At 36.2% G+C, this 23,848-nt stretch overlaps 1 protein-coding gene across 15 annotated transcripts in view; it reads left to right on the top strand.

The window, feature by feature from the left end:
• Nucleotides 1-23,848, top strand: part of LOC129779662 (RIMS-binding protein 2) — a 196,369-nt gene that overhangs the window by 48,148 nt on the left and 124,373 nt on the right. For all 15 annotated transcript variants that reach the window (XM_055787258.1, XM_055787255.1, XM_055787254.1 and 12 more), the window contains 2 exons: nucleotides 12,415-12,522; nucleotides 22,317-22,415. In XM_055787258.1, the coding sequence (XP_055643233.1) occupies nucleotides 12,418-12,522; nucleotides 22,317-22,415 (204 nt within the window). In that variant the 5' untranslated portion in view covers nucleotides 12,415-12,417. The remainder of the gene's footprint in view (nucleotides 1-12,414; nucleotides 12,523-22,316; nucleotides 22,416-23,848) is intronic.

Below are 23,848 nucleotides of genomic sequence, written 5' to 3'. Positions count from 1 at the left end.
TTCTATTTGTTGGAATTTGGTATCACTATTGAGAGCTAATGAAACGTAATCTAAATATCGTGGGAAAAGTCTAAAGACAATATTTGATTTAGATTAGACACGACGTCGTAATGCTCTATTATGACAAAGGTCAGCCTCATCTACTGATTAAGCACTTTTCGGAAAATAGCGGATAGACTGTTTTGCCTTCCCTGTTTTATAGCTCAGACCATAGAATTAGAATTAAGTAATAATACGTAGAGGAACAGATTTGAAGAGCTTAAACGAGCATTATCCTCTGTGTAGAACGAGATACACACTACAACATGGCGCACCTTGGTCGAAACCACTCCGAATGGGTTATTTTAACTGATTAAGAACTAAGATGACATACGAATTTGAAACTTATGTAGCTTGTAAAGGAGTGAGAGTTTTTCCATCTGATTCTACAGTTATGAAACACTGAAATTTTAGTTTTTTTTTAATGTTTCGCGCCTGGACACAACAATAAAGTACAAATGACCAGTTATAAATGAAGATAGTTATTATATCCTACACTATATACAGGTTGGACTCCGGAATTTTAGACTAGATTACACGGAGTATTTTGGTTTCGATTAATAAAAATGTTTTGATCAGAAATTTTAAATACGAGTAATTTGTTAACCTTCAACGAACGAGCGCATTTTTCTAGAACGATGACCAGTTGGTCGACGGATTTGCCATAATTAATATCGCTTCATTGGATTTTATGGAAACTTTCAGCAATAATAGGTATAGGTTGTTCATATACAGGTATGTCCATACAAAAAGATAATGAAACGAAAATTTCAGAAAAGTAATGAAGTTGAAATAAAGGAATAGATGTGTGTATGTAATGTATTTATTTGTACACATGGATGAAAAATAACCTAACAGAATTCCTGAAATATAACGGAACGTCGCATCTATGGCGGCGTTCGATTTTTTTTAGAATATTTGCAATGTCGCGAGTATGGCGGCACTCGTTTGGTGATGGTTAATATACTTTATAAATATGATTACAACGTTGAACGAAGCTAGGTAGAGGAGGGGGGTGGAATAGGGGTTGCTCCATACAACTAGTTTCGTTAGTAGAAATTCAAATGAATACATTGATTTAATATTAAAACATACCTAATATCATAATTTAATGGATGTAGCTAAAATGTGCACGGTCCGTTTAGTATGTTCAAATTCGGTTATCCACAGTGTATCATATAAAATATGATCATTCGAATAATCATGAACGAAGTAAGGAAAAGGAAAAGTTGGGGTAAGAGTGTTGAGATTGTTGCAAGGAATACAAAATAAGAGATAAACCTTTGCGTCCGCTTGGATAGTCCATTGATTTATTGGATTCTCGAAAGATGTCTAATTAGCATCTTCATTAGTTACGATATTATAGCGGAATAGATTTTATTAAACTTGTTTGGCAAATGATTAGTTTACCTGGATTTAAAAACAAACTCATGAGCAGTGTTGCATTGAAATCAGTACCAGAGGGGTCAAAAATCTTTCCCATCTGTACTTTTTTTTTCCAAAAATCTGTACCAAAAATCGGTACCATCGAAAATATTCGCTGTAGAGAAAAAAAAATTATTAGCATGAAAAAATGCTCATTTATTAACTACAAATACTATATTTGTATTTGTAAGTTATTCGTGTGTTTGATGATGCTTATGCATAGTTTTTCTAAATATAGATTGCATACTCTCATCTATTAAAATTTTCGAGCTGCCGACACGGTGTTTCATCAAATGTTTTGATCTCAAAATGGCATTCATCGTATCGTAGCTGTTCAGGAAAAAATCGCTCAACAGTTGTCGAGAAGTAAGGCATAGTGCGAACGTTGCAAACAGGGCCTAGAAGCACCGAAAATGCGAGCGAACCGTCAATTCTTTTCAGCCATCCAATTTTGTCCAGCAACCCTGCATATGCTCTTTTTCTGAAATTGTGATTTCCTTACGGAGTAATTTTATCTTTAGGGAATTAATTCTCCACATCTTGTACATTACCATTGTAAAATCCTGGAAACGCTTCTAACACAACGTTAATTCTGGTCAAAGTGGAAAAGTTTTTGGGATTTAACATTGCCGCAGACTTGAGTGTCAAATCATCAATATCGTATCTTTTTCTCATTTGTTTGATCAGATCCACAAAAAAACTGCGACAAATATCCGTTGAAATGAGCTACCTTTCGCTGTCCATTGTTCTGTCACTTTTGAAATGATCTTCATATTTAATAGCATTGGACATTGAAACAACGTAAGATTCCTCGCAGATAGTAGTGAGAATGATCAAATAAAAATCTTTCAGCTCTTCATGTAGCATCGTGAATTCCGGTTTATTAGCCAGGAACAAACGATTAAATCTGTTGATCTGGGGCAAAACATACGTCATACCGGCCGACGCGAATCCTTTTAGATGATCGCTGTAAGGGATTTCGTCCTTATGAAACTGATCAACCATTGCATTATAAATGCGATACTGCGGCGTTAAAGTAGTCATGTAGTTCAATGTTGCTTTGTTCAAATGTAAGAAATTTCACGCGTGGAAAAAATCTGTACCAATCTGTACTTTTCGACGAAAATCTGTACTCTGTACCGTACAGAATCTGTACCAAAAAAATTATAGGAGGTTGTGTCCAAGATACGACCACATTGTTGGCGTAGAACAACGCTGTTATTTTATATAAGTCGCTTATTTATACCTTCGGATATTATTCTATAATGCTATGAAATTTTAGAAACAACTGTTGCGTTGTTGTTGAAAGTTGCATTACTTTTTCATGCTTGAGAGAAGCGCAGCTGTCACCCTTAGTGGAGGAAGTTTTGCTACTGGCAAGAGAAACCTAATCACATACAAAATTCCAGAACGACATTTACTTTCTTGGTGACTATACAAGCGAAATAAACTCTTTTTGTTAATAACCTCGAAAACAGTAGCAATGCTTCATTATGATCAATATTAGCGCAAATGCAATCCTAGTTGAAGGCAGTTTTGCGACTGATACGCGAACCTAAATAACTTATAACATTCCAATAAGACATTCAAGATGCTTGGTATTCTCTAAATATTTTTTGGCACACAACCTCAACGCCTGCTTCGCCATAACATCAGCTTAATGCTTTGATGCATTCTCAAATGCACCAAAGAAGCCCTTATGATGACGGAGAACAAACAATGTTAACTGCTTGGAAAAAGACTGAATTATGCCACACAGCTTGTACTATGCCCATCGATGCGAATTCGCTGATGAGTTTGTCAAGAGCGACCGCCTTCACCACCAGCGGGAGGAGCTTGATTTTGGTTGCTGCCTGGGTAACGGCGTTTACATTTTCGACCAACGCGCCGAAATCGCCTACTTCGCTGTTGTTCGATGCGGTGTCACACTCGCGAAGGCTCGGTTCAATGCGAGCGTTTTTCACTGCACCAACATCGAGTGCATCATTAGATGACGAAATTTTATTGCCCCTGGCAATGTGTTCGTTTTTTGCAGGGCTCGAGTCTGCCTTCCTCTTCTTCGTGCTCATCACACACTACACGAAGCGTCCAATTTATGACGCGGAAAGAAAAACAATACGAATAAAGCGAAAAACTAACAGAAAAACCAAACGACGATATCCAAGTTGGATTACCACTGGTGGGGTCCAATCTTAGATCGGAGCGCAGCGAAAGCAAAGTGAACTGGATTGCTCAACAGTCCGATGCCGAATGAAAGTTTTCCTCAGCGAAATCCATTGTTTATACTCTAGGCAAGTATTCCCCTTCATTCTTCTACTTTTCCTTCGTTCACGGAGACTTGCAATCCTACGATTTCCCCTCCGTTAGTCGTCGATAAGTTGCTCGTTATTGACATCTCTGTTCGGGAATGCACACAAATGGACAGAACAAATGTATGGGAAAATGGAAACGCTTAAAGTTTTCATGAATTTTAATCATTTACAAACCAGGGGATTCCAATGTATAGCATATTAAACAAATCTTACGGAATTTTTTATTAGTTTAGTGTGTAAATCGTCAAAATCCGTTCGCGGCAAAAATAGTTATTAACGTTAACTTTATTTCATAAAAACGTGACCTGTTTTCTGATTTGGCACCCTTAATGAAAGACGTAGTTCTACGTCAAAAAAAGATGAAAAACTCTGTACCAATCCAGATAAATCAGTGCGTGTGTCAACACTGCTCACGACTATGTGCATTAGAGTGCCAATGAAAATGGGCATCTCAAATTCACGAGTGGGACTCGTTTACTACTGTCGCAAAATCGCCAAAGTTTGAGTCTTCCGAAAACCGTAAAACCAACCAAGAGTGCATGAAATCGGAGTTTTGAAAAAAAAAAGTTGATGCCAAAAGTGTTCAAATTGCATGAAACGTCGAGATCTACTGTCATCTCGATTGTTTTTTTGTCATTTTGATCCGGAAAATGTTGCAGGAAGTCCCTTTCGAGAGTTTCAAGACCATTTATTTCCCATGCATTCTTTGGCACTCTAATGTGCATAATTTGTAACAAAGCAAATATGATTTATTTCAAAAAAAAAAATATTGCATTCCAACGTTAAAGTGAAATTTAAGCGGCTTTTATATGTACAGTGAGGTAAAATTCGTGATTTTGGAAGTTTTTGATTGAATTTTTACTAGGAATTGTTTATATCGGTTTTGCAGCGAAATTGAGATCGATAGAATTTGGGTGTCAAAGAACAAATTGTAGAACGGTTAGAAAGCTTTAATTTGATTTATACAAACAATCAAGTTCAAAATGTATTTTTAGGATAAAATTAATAATAACACATTAAAAATGACTACCTTTGAAGTTTTTCATTTCTAAAATGTTATCTAAATCCTCTAAATTAGTGGAGTTTCACAACTAGATCCTGTACTATATTTTCTCATTTTTCAAATAAAAGCAACAGAATCGTCTTCTGTAGCGTAGTTTTTAATGTAGAGCCAGTTTGAGACAACAGAGCCCGAAACAAAAAAAAAATCTATAACTCTGTCATTGTTAAAATTCGAACATATGCGTAGGAGGATTTTTTTCATCAAATATTATCTTCTATCACTTCCTGAATGAGTTTGGATTTTTTATATGAGAAAGGTATTTTATGACTTCAAGGGGATGAATCAAAAATTAAATTCTTCTTTTATAGTCAAAATACGAAAAATATATGCATAAAAAACGATTAAAAATTTTTTTTTTTACTCGATTATATACACGATTTGATTATATACAGTGAAAATAAAATTTGAAACTGTACATAATCGAGTCCGCGCTATAATAACTTTTCCAAGCCCAAGTAATAAATTTTCCGACTCCACATAAGGCTGTTTCATTTGAAACCCATTTTTGGACACATCTTCATCCACCTGATGTAGTTCCAAAACTGATGAAGCATTCGCACATTCGAACTTTCATCATTGTAGAAATATGTGTTTGGATGCAAAATAATGTTGACCATACCATCGTCGATCAGGGCTTAAAACTCCACATCCTTGTCGTGTACGGCATTGTTCTGGTCAAACAATTTCTGCAGAATCGAAAGTATGCGTTCTCTTACAACCGACGACGGGATACGACTGCCTTTTCCATGACTTGACAATGGAATCAGCAGATACCTCGTCCCAAGCCTCGGCTACCCAAAACATAGCACCCCTAATGTTTATTCGCTCAACCATGTCATCGAACGCTCCTTTGCTTCCAAGAAGCTCACGCATAAGCTTTTGATTGACGTGGACTAAGCCAGTGGCTTATTTTTTTGGAGCTCATTTTTTGTTATGTATTTATTGTTTCTTAATAAAATTTATTCTGAAGTCAATTTAATGGGGACGAAGTCCACATCTAGCGAGCATAAGGAATCGAGGTGGCCTTAAGCCGCTGATTTGACGCCATCCGAGTAAGCCACCGACTTGCCGTCTGAAGCGGTGGCCTCTTGCAAGCAAACCTGTGTTTCACCGATTGCCCGGGTAGTTTGAAACATAGTAAAAAATCCTTTATTTAGGTTCGACCGAGCGTTAGCCAGCGCTTCAATGTGAAAGCGCATTGAAGAACAGTCGAGTTTTTTTTCCATTTCAGTGTCTATTGAAAATCAAATCTTTTTGCTTGTAGTTGCGTGTCTGCGTGTTATAAGTTATACTAGCAAAAAAACTGAATGACGACGGACTTGTTTTCCAGTAGAAATGGTTTGAACTATACCTATTTACGGACCGGAGGTTTGATTTGTAGCGAAACAGTTGCTGTATAGAAAAGTTCAATCTGAAACGTTATTATGAGTCGAAACACGCGTCAAAAATGTACAAGTATTTTGGATACAGTGCGTACTGACAAAAAATGAGTTAAAAAAAGAATTGAGTAGTCAACGAGTGTGTTGTGCATATAAGCGAGCTACATTGTAGCTGAAAAAAAATTGCCCAATCAAAGGTGTATCATCGGATAGTGGGGGGGGGGGTCTTCGTAACCACACTCGTTGCGCGTTAACTAAGGGCCCTCATGGACAATCTTTGTGTTGTTACAGAATAACTACGTCCACGCACCAATCATTTCATTTCATCTAACTGGACAATGGAAGAACAGAAGGAATATTACTACGCCAAAATGGCTACTGTGTAATGTACTATATACAATGGCAGAGAAAGAATACTCTTACGCCTAATATGGCAACTGTGTAATGTGCTATTTATAGATAGATTTATAGACATGTGATATGTACACGATCAGAAACCAGCTCTGTTACAGCTAAAATGTTAATGAGCCTAAATAAATAAACACATGGGATAAAAAATTTAAAAAATCGAATAGTGAGTTTGCGAAAGTATGCATGGAGGCAGCGACTCAAATGATAAGCCTATCAAAAACGGTCTGAAAACATAGCAGATATAAAGTTTGAAAGTAAGATCTGCTGACATTGTATTTTATTCAGTGACGGTGAATGAGAATACAGATATTTCTGATACAATCAATTAGTTTTTTTTTGGGGGAAATATCCCAAGAATTTGAAGTGGCGGAAGAATAGATTTGTATTTTCTTAAGAAAAGAACGACAAAAAGCACTCCGCGTTAGGTTCAACAGAAATGCTATCCTTCGTTGAAGAAAATTTTGGGTGCAATTTTTAATGGAGCTCCTGATTTGTGTGGCATGTTTAATTTTGGTTCCGCTTTCCATATTTCATATTAATATTGACAGCTTACCTTAGTGAAGAACGAAGATGCTATTGCTTATTTTCGGAAACATCCCGAAATTTCGAAGTAACACATGCAGTATCATTGCATCATACATCAGGAGAATTTCTGTGCCAAAATGTAGGGTTCAGGGATGCCATAAATGATGTTGTCAAAATTTTAAACTACATCAAATCACACGCATTGAATCATCGTGAGTTTCAAGCTTTTTTTTTGAAGATGTGGACGCACTATATGACGATATTTCATCTTTCACTTAAAACCGGGAATTTAAAAAACCAGGAATGTATAGCAGATCTAGCTTTCCTAACGAACATCACAACCCATCTGAACAATTTGAATTTAGGTATGCAAGGTAAATCGGTTCACAACTCAACCAGATAAAAAAACGGAAGAAAACTCATGTTGTTCAAAAAACAAATGGAAAAAATGCCCATTTTGTGACACTTAGAATTCCAAAATATCGTCAACTATAATACATTGAAGCACTTCAGGCGATGAAGGCTGATTTTTCTCGTAGATTTGGGAACAAAGCAGAATTCTCCAAACTATGTCATTTAATTTCCTTGATGAACATGCTCTCTTAAAAAATGCAGAGGGAACTCATCGAAATGCAGTGTGATTCACAACTGCGTGACAAATTTGATAACCATGATCTTTTGGATTTCTTCTCTAAATTTGTTCAAGAATAGTTATTTCCAGAACTATGAAGACATGCTCTTCCTAATGCTCCTTTGTTTGGATTTGGATTTTATTTATTTGAGAGAAATTGTTTTTCATTATGAAACAAGTGAAATCGAAATCAATGAGCAAAATAACTGTCGATCATTTGAAAAACTCACTTCTCGTGGCAAACTCCAACTTACAACAAACTGGCTCAAAAAGTTGTTTAGATGAAATGGAAAAGCGTTGAAGTATGCTTGTATTTCAGTATTTTCTATATTGAAATAAAATAATAAATATTATAGTGAGATTTTTAATGACTTCTCGGGGCAAACTCCAACTTCCAACAAACTGGCTCAAAAAGTTGTTTAGATGAAATGGAAAAGCGTTGAAGTATGCTTGTATTTCAGTATTTTCTATATTGAAATAAAATAATAAATATTATAGTGAGATTTTTAATGACTGATAGAACACCCAATATAGAGTAGTGCGGGGCAAAAGTGCGCATTGGCCTTTTTGAAGCAAAAGAGCATAAAATTTCGACAACAAATTTTTAACGGGACCCACGAGAGAAAAACAGATTTGAAGAAATGCACTCCAAATATGCTCAAATGGCCCGACAGAGGCTTCGGGAGGGAGTCCAGAAGCGTCGGATTGCGGCAGACCTCGATATTTCCGAATCAGCTCTGAGGAAGAGGCTCATATCAGTTAGTGATTTATGATTTGAATCTTCTTTTATTGACATTTCTGCTTCTGCTAGGGCGGTTCAGACAAGTATTTACGAGTAAGCAGTCTGAGAATCTGGCGGACCACTGCAGAGCACGGGACAAAGCATTCTATGGTATGACTTTCAAAGATTTACGTCGTCTGGCGTTTGATTTTACGGAAGCCAACAACCTCCAGCATGAATTCAACCAAGTTGCAAAACTGGCAGGAAGAGATTGGGATTCTAGCTTCATGAGAAACCATCGTATGTCTCTTCGAACCCCACAGCAGCGCAACGAAGAAACAGCGCCCCAAGGCAAAGCGTCGGAATCCTCAGAACCGAAATCCAAGATGAGGAAGAAAAATAAACAATTGCTTAAAAATAATTCAAAATGAACTTTAAAAATAAATGTTTTTATTTCACCATGCACTCAATTTAATAACAATTATTTTTCGTTTATGTTCATGTTTTCATAGTGAACTTCAAATAAATATTGTTTTTTTTTCAACAATGAGTTTCAAATAAATGAAGTGAAGGTAACTATGTATTTATAAACATGATCTATATTAAAAAAAAGTTTTAGTGTCCGTTCCTCACGATTTACCTCACGAACTTAAGAACGTAGCAACGGATTTAAACAGTCAGTATCAGAAATGATGCGTCTTAGTCTGCATAAGGTCTATATGTCAAAAAATAAATTATATACCGCGAGTATAGATTATGTAAATAAAAATAATTTCTGTGGGAACTTGAGTGTTCGAAATGATTTTTATCAATATATCATTTTGGGTGGGACGGGTCAGCTAGTTTGTTAATAAAAACGAATTCTGTTTCAAATGTTGGACATTTTTAGAAATCTTATATTGTCAGTCTCCTCGTTCCCAAAAATTTCCACGTGGTATGTTCGTCCATAACACCCACTCTTTTCAACCCATAAAACATCATATAGCACCCCCGTCCTCCCCACTGGATGATACCTACATACTCTGGTAATGATGCTTCTTCCGCTGGTGATGGTAAAGCATTTATTTTTGTTACAAGTTACCTCAGAAGTACAATTGACTAAGTGCGCACTTTTGCCTCGTACGGTGCGCACCTTTGCCCCCACTATGGGGCAAAAGTACGCATTTGCTATTTTGTATTAAAATAGGTTTTTGTCCAACTACAAACAAAACTCGAGAAATTCTTGAACTACGTCTCGAAGGTAATATATATATAGTTACAATTCGGTAATTAAACTGAATTTTATTTGCTTTTATTTCAAGAGTTATTGGACGACAACAGTTAGGTGCGCACCTTTGCCCCGCACTAGTCTAACCGTGTTCATATTATAAAACAGAGTAATTTCTAATATTCAAATGACAGCCATAGGAAGAACCGGTTAAATAAACCAGTGCGAATCATAGTTATTTTACGTTCACCGAGCGATTGTCTTTTATTTTTTTATGATTTATTTTATGAAAATTCGATTATCCGCAGTGATAATAAAATCAACATTCCGGATAATCGAGTCCGAGTCTGTACTTCAATTCAACTGACTTTTTAGATATTTCTGGAAACTCAGAAAAATGAAGTGGTTCTGTAGTTATGAAACGCAGTGCACAAATTACTCGCAAAACAAATTAAGAAAAAAACACAATTTTCTTGTACCTCAACATTCAGATCAGCTTTATCAATGTGACATACGTTCACTGATAATTCAAGCCTCACCATGGGTACTTTATCCTAAATTATTTGCCTTGGACGTATTTGTTGTAAACCATTTTTGTTTTTTTTCTGGATAAAGTTGAATGGAACAGCTCCCGAACGATATGTTTATAACCCCTCTCCTAATTCCAGACAACCTTGATTTCATTACGAGAGCATCTCGTTGGATCCTTTCATCACATAGGTATGATTGGCGCACTCGAATTTTCACCGACCGTGTCTTTTTTGTGTTGGACAGGAGTTTACACGTGCATTTGAATGACGACGACGACGACGATGGCACACGAAAGGCTTCAATGTGACGTTGAAAAAACCACATAAAAGTCCCTGTAAGTCATTCGAGTGTAGACAAAAAGGTTATGAGGGGTGAACATTTTGCTTGTCCCTTCACACCCCCAGAAGCCGAGCAGTCTGATCCATTCGGTAATGACTCTGTGTACATAAAGAAACATCCAACTCTGGGCTCGTACATACTGCCTGCCACGCTACGTAAACGTTGATAAGGAGCGGTTATATTTCATGCCAACCACCCGACGAATGGAAGGCAGGAAGCCAGTGATAAACAGGTACAACACCCATACACTCGAGTTAATAATGCTCCGGCGAGTCGAATTCAAGTGGTTGTTGGGCGGATTTTTTTTGCTCCTATTGAAAGCTGATGTCCCCGACGACTTTAGTTCAATTTACATTGTAGTCACCGTGTTGTATTGAAGGCTTCGGCACCGGTGAAAGATTGCAAGAAAACGGGAAAACAACATGAATAATTGACTGCGGGTAATCAATGATGAATGCCCGATCATTTCCGATCAACATACATGATGGATGATGGAGAAAAGAGACAGCCCTATTATTTGCACACTAATGATTATTGCTTTCGAGTGAGGTTTGATTGATTTGAATTGAAATATATTTATGAAAAACAGGACATTATGGGTAACCTACTTGTTTATCTTTGTTGAGACCAACAATTATAGAATGTGGATAATCAACCTCCACAAATTTATTGGAATTGATAATCATTAGTCTGATTGCGATGGAAAAACGAATACACGCGGAATTGCTTTACGTTGATTGTAACAATGTGTTTGACCGTATGTAAATGTCGATTCTTCAAAATTCGTAAAATTGAAATGATTACTCGTGTACAGATGTATTTTTTTTTTGAAAAAGGACGATAACGATTATTGTTGGAACTGTAGCTTATGGCAATATCAATAGTGTCCAAAACCCATATTTTTCCTTCGATTACCACCTGTCACAACTTTTTTTTTTACTATCGTTGAAAAACGTTACAACGTGACAAAACTTTCATTACTGATAGTGGATGTATTCCAAAAATTTTACAGTCAAAACAACACAGAACTGACCACTGGGAGCGCTACAGTGAAATTCACAGTGCGTCCTGATTTTGAGTGAATGGAAATCTTTTACAATTTCTATCTGCTTCAAATTGTAAAAGTCCTCTGACAATTTCGATTGTTGAACTTTGATTCGAAAATTGATAATCAATGCATATGACTAATCAATATTTAGCATCAGCAACTACATTAATTTAACCAGAATGTTCGAAATTCTCCTGCCATATATTCAAAATTTCGAGAGAGTATGATCCCCACAAAAATAGGGGAAGGATATAAAATAGTGATATTTTACGCATCCGACTTCTGTGTTAGTCCAGAACCTATTATTTTCGACAGGCTCGTTTAACCAAGTGGAATTTAATAGATTATTTGGCGAAAGAGCGAAAAAGTTTCTTCCCTTTATCTAAAGTGTGATAGCCAAGAAGCATCTTTATAGTACGCAATATTGAACGCATATTTTCTACAGGATGTCCCATCGTAGCATAATTTACGGAAAGCTCAGCTATATTGAAGCACATTATTTCCGTTTACAAACTGCGGGATATTTCTTCATAGGCGCCTCTTTTTTATATCATACCGCTTCAGATGGCGGAAGCTGATGTGTTCTGGATCGTTCCATGTGATTTTGAACAAATAGTATCAGATCAAAATAAAAACGTTTGGCCACCGCTCATTGTTTCTTTGGTTTGATGCTGAAAATAAATGTGATTTTTGAGAAGAAATAAATCAAAAGTACCGAATATTATAATAAATTTATTTTTATCGCCGCCTAATTTTATTCCATTCCGCTTCTCTACATTACAGACGATGTCCAGTGACGCATTGTGGGTGTCTGACGCCATGTTGGACTCACTCAGTATGCAACTTCGGGATGCTGAAGCTCGCCGAGCGGAAGCGGAACGCGCACATCAGGTAAGCATTGCATTCGACGGAGGCGGAAGGTGGGTTAGAATTGGTTTGCATTGGGCGGTAAAATACCGTTGGTAGCAACTGATATTGGAATACTTCAAAATGCTGGCTAATTGTTCAACTGAAATTTTATCTGCTGGAAGAAAATGACTGCAGAATTCGTCTTAGTTAAATCATTGTATGTTACTGTGGTTTTATTCATCGCTCTAGAGCATGGGTGGCCAAATTGTAGTCCACGGTCAACCGGTCGCCCGTGTAGCTATTACTAGGCGCCCGACAGCTGATCTGGGATAGTGTCTCTTTCAAACGAGTTAAGCTTTCAACGAGTTAAATATCCCTTTACCTTTAGCCGTGATTATTTTGTAATGTGTTTGTATTGATCTCAATAAAACATGTAAGTAGTGAGAAGAGATGTTTCTTCGTGTAAATTTCTGTTTTATTTTTATATTCAGATTGTTAGTTATATGATTTTAAACATATCCAGTGGTTCGACCATAACTTTTACTTTCGAGAAGAAATGAAAAATAAATGTTTGGAGAAAATTTCGCCTTTGAAGACTGTGAATTACAAAATTAATGAATTGATGAAACTTTGTTATTTTCATTTAGGAAATTTGAAAAGTAATGTGAATAAATAGTAAACAGTATTGCTATCAAGAAATATAGTCATGAGTATAACACCAATGATGAATGGGAACATAGAAGACTTTAAAATTAAATAATAATAGTGAGCTTCTATTTTTACAATTCAACATATTCAAACGGATTTTAGTGATATCGCATACTTTTTTGAATTTATTTTTTAAATATGCCCTGGAGAAAATTATAGAAATTTTTACCTATAACGGTTCAAACGCAAATTCGAGAAATACCCAACTAACAATCAGTGCAACGTTTTCATGATAGTTTTATTCAGCTCTATGCTTAATAATGTCTGAACTATTTGTCATTAAAACCGCTACAACCCTTTTTCACGCAAATCAGAAGAAATTATTAAGGTTTACAAAATATTGTTCGTTAAATGCAGTTTAAAGTCAATACAAAACGTTCATCCAACTCCAAAGTGTGGCGGAAACGTATATTCGACCATATTTTGATTCGTTCAGCTCACTTAGACTGCGCTATTATAGAATTTTTTTTTGTCTGATTGCATTATTTTCTTTTACCAAATTTCTATAAAAACAATTCACTTTTTAGTACCTTGACCTTTTTAGTACCTAGTACCTTCATTTCATTTTTTTATTGAATCTTCAATAGTACCAACAACGCCGTATTATTTCTGCAAATGGTAGTTCTTATACATCGAGGTATTTGAGCAATATAATACTCTACTTGGGTGTATTTTTATGAAAAATTCTTTACGAACATACAAAATGCCGATTTTCTTTAAAGTCCTATATTTAATAATACTTATTAGTATTATTAGCTGTCCCGGAGAATTTCGTCCCACCCACAATTGATATATGATTTAAATCATTTCGAACACTAAAGTTCCCACAGAAATTATTTTTATTTGCGTGATCTATACTCGCCGTTGATTTCTTTTTTGACATATAAACCTGACGCAGACTAAGACGCATCAAACCTGATACTGACTGTTGAATCCGTTGCTCCATTCTTGAGTTAAATCGTGAGGAACGGACTCCAATTCATTTTTATTTATATAGATATATGTTTTTCCCATAGGCTCAACCTGTTTTATAGTTTAGTATCAAATTCTTTTTCTAATAATTCGATAATACAGACAATGTTGGTAGACTGCAACCCGACATTTGAAGAACTAGTCGCCCGCCATGACCAAAAGTTTGGTCATCCCTGATCTGGAGAATAACACTAATTTTGTCGCCGGATCTTTTAGTTTTCCATTTATCAATATTCGATCAAAACTTTTACAGTTTACAAGAGAGGGTCGAGTTGTTGAATCGTGCTTCTTTAAGTCTTTTAATACAAAATATACTGAGATGAGACGAAATATATCTACCTTATGATTTGGAAAAGACTTTTTGTATTGATGTAGCCGATTTCCCTATATATATGCGTATGAAACGACAAAAACAATTTTATCTAGTGTTCCGAATCTCTGAACATTATTCAGGGTTTTCCAGGGAACCAATTTACCGCATATATTTGCCCTTATATTGTTTCCCAAGCAATTGGTAGCGCCGTTTCTATTCCAAACGCGGTATCGATCAGTATTTCTCCGTCGCGAATTACAGCAATAATTGCGTGAAATCACGAGCACCCGAATGTGAACCATTTGTGTAATGGCCGTACACGAGAAATGAGAGACGCTTCCACTAATTACACCCTAGAATGAATATTTTACTTCATAGCTTATTCACGCTCCGCCAAGGTAGGCCAAACACGCTAGAACTCGAAAGCTGAAAAATTGGTTTGTTCGAATTGAAAAAGAGGGCTTTTCCAATGGCTGAAATATGTTGGAATGAAACATACCCGATTTCGATTGGGTTGGACTATTATTTCGATGTTTTTTTTAAAATCAATTTGAAAGGTTTGTGACATGCTTCAGTTTTCAACAGGGAATTCCCAATGTTTGTTGCGACAAAAACATAAATCAGTTTTCCAATTTTATAATATTGTCCGTGGAGCGGGGTAAGTTGCAACGCGGAACTATCATGAGTTTAATGTGCGGCTTTGCTTCTCGAACTATCTTCAACTGATTTATAAAACACTAAATTGAAAGAATTACATGTAATAATTTGGAAAAAAGTGTTTTGGCACACGCGAGATGTGGGGGAGTAGTCTAATACACACAAAATGAACACTACACACTAAGAATTAACATACGAAACAATAATCAATATACGAAACAATAACATCGATATTTTAGACGCTTTCATGTCAAAGTAGAGCCACACGAAACGGCCACTAATGAGGTTTATTGGATCATTCAAATATTCAAATATTATATAATGCACTCAAAAATGGCTTGTGGAAACTTGTTTAGAAATAAATTCAACAAAATCTAAAAATTTTTGTGCAAATGACCATTTGTTACATGTTATGTAGAGAAGAGGGAGTATAAAATAGTTTTAAAAAAAATTCGTCTTGTAATATTTGAACGACCCCTAGTTGCAAGATTAACAAATTTTACTTGCATCATGTATGTGTATAAATAAATTATGTAGACCATACTAAGGAACGAAATATGAATGATTCTTATTTTTTATTCGATCATCATTCATTCATACAGCAATCTCCGACAAATAACTTCCGGCACCTGCAGCAATGTTTAAAAAATAGTCGATTTTAACTGGTTTTAACTTACCCCAGGGTTGAAAAAAACAAGGTGTGAGTTTAAATGCTCAGAGCTATACAAACATTTTTCAGTTTAGTTTTCAAAACCACTACACTTGATTATCCCTATTTGATCTTCTGGCGTGCGATTCTGGTGATATATATGTATTTTTTTTAAATCAGTGTTTGGAACCGATTGAGCGCAAAGCGCGCAAAAATGTTTGTTTTGATTTCACGGAACAAGGAAAAGTAAGCAAAGGCGCGGATTGCGTTAGAGCATTCCAATATTCTGGTAATGGCTGTCATAAGGTGGGTTGAAAGATAATGTTAACTATATATATTTTTATCATCACGTGAATCCATCATTCCTAGTAAAAGTTATGATTTCCGTTTTAACCCCCCGGTGTACGTTTCAACTTGCCCCGGTGTACCTTAATTTAAATAAGGCTCATTGTTCCCGATTGTTAGTGAACAAGTGTTAAATCCTATATTTTACAGTTACTCACAGTTCGTGTTTTATCTGGCTGATCAGGAGTTATCAGCTACTATATAAAATCTGCCAACAATTTTCCTTTTTACTTGTGAGGTATTTACTCAAGGTAAACAATTGGTGATTTGTCGTAACAGTTGCGACAACACTAATCCATCTATTAATGCTTAAGTCTGCATGGTTTCCATTAACATTCGAAGAAATTGTGAAGCCTATTAAATTCACACTCATTGATTTGGGATATACCACTTTCACCTATACAAGCAGTGCAAATGAGGTTTGAATAAATGAACCAAAAATAAGCTGATGATATACGAAATTATAAGCTTACAGGCTAAGTATTCGCCACGGACGAAAACACCAAAGAAATTTTTTTGGGAAAGTTTGTATGCAAAACTGTGCTTAATAGGTCTGTTAGAGAAAATATCGCGAATTTCGAACTTTCGCGGGTTACGTATATTTTCAATTTTCTTTTTTTATGTGTGGCATTATGTCTCTCACATATATGCCGACAAGTTCGACCATTTTGAACGTCCATTTAATTTTTGATAGCTTAAATTATGTATAAAAAACAAAATTAAATGCGCGAGAAACAAAAAAAAAGATATATCTATATTAGAGTGCCAATGGATGTATGGGAAAAAAGTGACCCTCGAATTTTCAAAGCAAACTTGATTAAAAATGTTGATTCTCACGAAAAACTACCCTATGCCAAATATCAGCTCAATCGGACTTCATTTACTAGTGTCGCACGGTCAAAGCTTGAGTTTTTTGAAAACCGAAAAATCTCCCCCCTTGGGTGAAGGAAATCGGGGTTTTCGAAAAAAAAAGTTTGATGCCAAATGTCTTCAAATTGCATGAAACGTCGTGTCGCGTCGCGTCATCTAGTGTCATCTCGAAAAAAAATTGTCAAAAATCGACGCTCTGGGACTGTCGTTTTGTTTTCGAAATACGAGGCAAAACGAATGGTTTAGGGTGCCAATCAAAATCGTCATATCAATTTTTCATACGGGACTCCCTGCGAAATGTTAATTTGCACGATAAAATACCCTCTGCAAAGTATGAGCTCATTCGAACTTCATTCACTATTGTCGCAGATGTGGAAATTTAAGTTTTCTGAAAACCGAAAAATCACCCAAGGGGGGAGTAAAGGAAATCGGAGTTTTCAATAAAAAAAAAACTTTGATGCCAAATGTCTTAGAATTGCATGAAACGTCGAGATTTACTATTGGTTCCTAAACAGTTTTTCAATACCACCTCAAATACGTGTGTTTCATCCGTCTTTTTCCGGAGGTGGTGCTACATGTCAGGCCCACCTAACATGTAGCACCACCTCCTTCACACCCCAGTACCTCTTGCACTGGGTGTATAAACTATAGAAGGCAGATTTTCAGTGCCTTTTATCCGAACGGCCTTTATGGCCTAACTTACCTAACCTCATCACGCTCCAGTACTCCAGTACCTCTTAAACGAGAGCTCTATCCCTGCTTCATGTAATATGTACTGGAATTGGTACAAGCAGTGGAATCTTGTGTTATTAACTTTTCATTTAAACTCAACCTTTCAATAGTGTGAAACATGGCATCGTCAACGTCTACTCGCATAGCTCATAGCCTAATTCGTTCATTCGATCGAGAATTCTTCGTTCACCGGTATCGGTACCAGTGTCGATCGAGAACCATATTACGATGTAGGGTGGCAACGTTTTTTTCTCAGTATATTTCCTGTACCTAGGCATGTCTTGGGAGAGTGATTGTTCAATAGTTGGTTGTTGTTTTTTTCAAAAATTATTCTAAATTTTTTGAATAGATTCCGATGGAAGTGCACAACAATTCATCTAGGTCCCTTAGTGTCCACTCAGGAGTTCCACAAGGAAGTCATTTGGGACCTATCATGTTTGTCATGGTCATGAATAGAGCTCCATCAATCTCGACCAACGCAGTAGTACTTATATACGCGGATGATGTAAAGATTTTCCAGCCAGTGAAACACATCGTTGACTACCTTCTGCTTCAGCTGGATTTGGACAATTTTGAGAGGTTCGTCGAGAACAATATGCTTCGTTATGACTTTAACAAGGAGAGTTCAGCCGATAAGCTTCGACTACAGACTGGGAGGTTCGAATCTACAACAAGTAGAGAATGTTCGTGACTTAAGATGGGGTTTCATCTATTCAACATGCTACATGCTACAAGTCAATGTTTCTTGCTTTTTTCCCTTGTTGGGTGTGAACCACTGCGTTCATTATTTTGAACTATTGTGCCCCAATTTTTCCTACTACGCTTCAAGATTATCTACTGCTTCTTGATGAAGAAGTAGACTAAAAGCTATAGTGAGATAGGTACCAATCAGGAATAATCTGTTTGATGAAATTTATAGTCTTGATCGGCAACACAGACCAAACTACCTTGGGCTCCAGAATAGCATTATCAAGGTGATGAAATCTGCGTCTTGTCAGAGCTCCGCAATTACAGAGCAAATGTTCCGAGGTTTCGCTTTCGCTTTCGCTTTTAAAAAAGCGACAATTATTATCTTGCACTAAACCTATGTTTTTGAGATGGTATTTACTCGGACAGTGTTCAGTGAATGGGCTGAAGTCTTTCTTATTAAGACTCAGCAATTATTGAGTAATTTTAATACTCGGCGTGATAACTTTTTTTGACTGGTTAAGTTGTACCGCCATCCAGTTGGCCGTCACTTCCCGGTCTTCCCATTTCTTCAGCTCCTCTTCAACACACATTCAGAAATTCCACAGAATGGTTCTGGACTAGAGAAAGGTGAGCTTGAGCCGCGTCTTGCGAGTTCATCTGTTTGTTCATTTCCCTCCATACCGCAATGACCAGGAATCCAGTACAGTTGTACCGAATTTACCTGACACAGTTGCCATAAAAGGCAAATGCATTCCCAGACAATTTTTGAATAACCCTTGAAAGCATTGAGGGCTTTAAGTGCCGCTTGACTGAGAAGATGCAAATGCTAGCATGTCTATATTTTCTTTTAAGGCAGACATTTATACATTCTATTATTGTAGCTACTTCTGCCTGGAAAACTGTCGGCCAGTTTCGCATAGCTGTTGACATTTTTATTCTGGGACCATACACTCCAGCACCTGTTCTGTTACCCATTTTCGACCCATCGGTATATAACAGGATTGAACCATTACGAACATTGGGACCACCTTCATCCCAAACTGAACGAGAATGTTCGATCACTCTGTATGGAATGTGATAATTAGTCCTAGGTTCCATCCAATCATTGTTCATCTCTAAGGCTGGTCCAATTGGTAAGAGATTCAGGATGCTCAAGTGACCAGTTTTGTCCCCGTCCAATATTCTCTTATATCTTTTTAGCTTTAGAGCGCTTTTCTTAGCCTTCAGCTGAACATGTTGACTCAAAGGTAACAGGTGAAGGATAGCCTCCAATGCCTTTGAGGGTATGCTTTGCATTGCTCCTGTTACAGCAACACATGCCAGTCGTTGAAGTTTGTCTAGCTTTTTAGTAGCTATTGTTTCTTGAGTCTTTGGCCACCATACTAATGAGGCATAAGTTAGCTTAGACTGCACAATGGCAGTGTAGACTAGAGGCGTGCAAACCAGCTCATCATGATGAACAGCCCAGATCAGCTCAGCTCATCTAAAAGAGCTGTTCTTTATGAAAAGCTCTTCAACTCAGTTGTCAGTATCAACGTCTGGTGGCGACTTTCAATTTGTGTCCCAAATTCGATAATGTAATCTTTATCAGATTAAAATGTTAAAATTTAAATGAAATCTTTCACACCATGTTATTAAATTACTTGAAACATGTACCGTTCTGAATCATATTTCGGACGCTTAAGGCATATGATGCAGAAAACAGGTCTAAACTTTATGCACATAATACCTGTGTTGGTTGATATTTTGAATAAAGTTCGATATGCTTTTAAGCTTTCTACTTTGGTACCTATTTGATTGAAAACATAAAAAAATCATCGAATAAAATGCTTTTCAAAAGAAACGAATAAAAATCAAACTTCGGACACTAAATCAAATTTCGGACATATTGAATTCAAATTTCGGACACTTTATTTTGTAATTTTTTGAACGAAAATTACATTACACTTGATTATATTTGAGGGGCTTAGAATGCAAGGGATGTAAGTGACTTGATCGATTTCTCTTCATCAACTTTTCTTTTAGTTAATAACTACACTACAAAAACGTTCCAATTTGAGTTTACTATAGAATCCGATAGATGAGGTTTTGACCCATCTTCCACATTGGTAAATACAGCTGGGAATGAGTTTGGAGCTAAGTTATGACTAAAAGAGAGAGTCGATGTAGAGAAATCGATCAAATCACTTAAACCCCTTTCATTCTAAGCCCCTCATTTTATAGTCAACTACGAAACACTTACCAAGCAATCACAGTAAACTGTTAACGTGAATGAGAACTGATGAAACACGGGAGAAATTTAAACATTGATGAACGGGTAAATTCTACGTGCTCACGCTAAGCAAACGTCTAACACAAACGATAGTGAGTAGTGTTGATAGATTTTTGCCGATTATGTTATAATTCAAATGTAGTTCTCATATGAAATGATAGTGAAACCAAGGGATTACTCTAAAGAAGCAATTGTGATATTAATTTTATAGTTATATCATCAGTGCATTAAGCATTTCAAGATTATAGAACAAAGTGTCAGAAATATGATGTTATCCGAAATATGATTCAAAAGGGTATTTCTTATTCAACCATTTGTCTATACATTACCGACATTTTTACTGAGACTTGTTATTATAATATAAAGTTGTCTTAAAAACAATTTTCTTACGGGATTTTTTCACCGCCTGCAAACAAAGTATTTTTCATTTAAATAGAATACTAATGTGATACACAGAAGCTAATTTTCATTCATAATTTTAATTTTAAAAACGTGCTCATTCTGCCTGAAAGTCAATTATTATTTTTGGCGCCCTCTAAACTAGTAAACAAAGTTCAATGCCTTCAACGCGAATATAACAATTGAAAAGACGAGGAACAAATGAAACTGAACTGATGTCATAACACGAAGACAAAAGGCGGTCAGTTCTCTGCAATTCTACAGCTTTTTCTCTTTGCTCTTTTTTTTTTGAGCTGAAGAGCTGTTTGTTTTTTTTGCGAGCTGTTCCGTGTCAACTCACTTCAAAGAGTCGATTCTTCGAAGCAGCTCATGAGCGGATAGAACACCTCTAGTGTGGACCCACATAATGATTTTTGGTTTAAGGCCCCATGTTCTTCCTATCATTTTAGAACATGCCCATAGGCTGATGATTGAATCTAAGTGTGCGTTCCAGTTCAGTTTAGCATCTAGGATTACGCCAAGATACCGTTTTTTCAATCGTTACATTTTATTTCTTCTCCTCCAAGATGTAGATACTGCAGATTAGGATTGGTCGATTCTTAGAAGATGGATCTTTTCCATTCCGATTTCCGATTTTTCAAAGATGCCGGACATATTCATTTTTCAAAATTTCTGCCTCAAAGACAAATTTAATTATAATAAGAGACCCAGACTTTCAATTTGTGCTATATTTTTTTTTGGGAAATTTACGAAAAAAAAACAACTTTTACTTCGGTTGTCCGTTTTTATCACCCTTCCCCTATAAAGAAACTCATCCTCAGCTAAATATTGCTTTTACGTTGCCAAATTTTTTTTTTGTGTCAAAATAAAAATAAAGCTTCAACAAAGTCTTTAAGAAACGGAAGGTATTTATATCTATCGATCATATGCCATCGTTCGCTAGCGAAATGTTGCTCGATTAGGGGTGAAAAAAAAATGCATTTCTCTTTATGACAGTCGAGTTCTTGCGAAGCGAGCTAAACGATTGCTATATAAAGCCTAATAGCTCCGTGTATGAGAAGATTCAAAGAAGATGTATTTTCCACGACGACAATATGACATGGAGCTAGTGTAGATAGTTTGCCGGTGGATTCTGTTCGATAATACGTATAGTAACTTTGAACGAGTTTCCATCGGTATGTGTGTAAGTGAACCTACTAATGTTTACCTTTTTTCTATACATTTTTCAGGAAGCTCTGGCACAGCTTAGGGGTATGTCATCCGGCGTTGGTAGGATAGGCGAACCAATAGAAACGATGCAATCCAGAGCACGCGAGTTGGAGAAGAAGGTCCGTTTCAATCTCGACCAAATTCAGTATTTTTTGTGCCTTATTTGTAGTAATTCATAGAACAAGTTTGCGTTCGGTCCTCATTCACTTTTCTCTTTCTTCTTGTCTCGTACAACTATATGTTTGCCCTTTGAGTGATGCGATTGTGCCGCTTTTGTACCAATTATTTTACATGTTGCAATTTTTATTTGCATTTTTTTAATTCTCGAAATTCTCTCAATATTTACTGGTTTATGGTTTTAAATGGTAGCGATAGGCACAAGTCCTTACATCAGTGTACATAGCCATTATGTAGTACCCGAAAAGAGCGGAAGTCTAGAGGATGTCCATCATTATTATGTTTGCAATTGATGTCCTGGAATGGCGAAGCGATATTGGGATGTGTTTGGATGTTTAAATTTAGCTATAAACAAAGGTTAACTGTTTTTATAATTCTGTTATAGTTGTTGTGTAAAATGTGATTTTCATCTCGCGCTCCATAGTTTTTTTTTCACAAATCGAGACAATTAATCGATATTTAAAAAAACAAACACTCTCTAATGTTGCTGTCTGAAGAATGAATCAATAACTATTGAGCCTCATCCAGCTCAAATAATTCTCATTTCAATGCGAAATTTTGCAAGTTTCATGGCCGTCAGTCATCCGCCGTAGAATTGTATATCTCAATCAGTTTAACTAATAAATCGAAGCGCATTCTGATTGCTACGATCCAGGATATTATACTGATAAGTCACTTTTAGTAGCGTCACTTATTCCGTTATCTATTGTCGTCCTTCCTATATTCTCTCGCTATTAGACACGATTCCATTGGCGAGTGCACACCAGAGCACAAATTTCCTCTATGGAATGCAAGTTTGCACACCAAATGAATATCGAAAAACAATGAATTTGTAATAGTGATTTATACTGAAAAATGTTTTTCCCTGAAAAGCTACTCACATTGTTCTCTTGATGAAGTATGAGAAAATCTATTCTCATAGAACTTGGAGCATTTATGATTACAGAATATGATTGTAACCAAATATTAATTCCATTTATCAGAAAGCTTGTGCCAGATTAGGATATGGTATTATTGGCGAAATATTGGTTTCCGCATTAAAAATCGTATGAAAATAATAGTTTTACTAGCGTTATTATTGATGGTTCTCTTGTTGAATTGCTCTGGTGAACATCATCATAAGATTGATGTAGGAATTGGTGTACATATAAATTTTATCGAAAATAATTGAGGGACTTAGAATGAAAGGGGTGTAAGTGATTTGATTATATTTCTCTTCATCAACTTTTTCTTTAGTTTATTACTCAGCTGCAAAAACGTTCCAATTTGAGATTGGTTGAAGATGAATCTACTCAATACACGAAATCACGACCCGTATGTAGATAAAAGGGATGCGATGCGGTATTGTCTTCTTCTTCTGAAATGGCTCTAACGT

Source organism: Toxorhynchites rutilus, chromosome 3 (assembly GCF_029784135.1).
Source record: "Toxorhynchites rutilus septentrionalis strain SRP chromosome 3, ASM2978413v1, whole genome shotgun sequence".
Classification (NCBI taxonomy): domain Eukaryota; kingdom Metazoa; phylum Arthropoda; class Insecta; order Diptera; family Culicidae; genus Toxorhynchites; species Toxorhynchites rutilus.
Note: the sequence above shows the minus strand (reverse complement) of the source record. Positions and strands in the feature narration are given on the sequence as shown.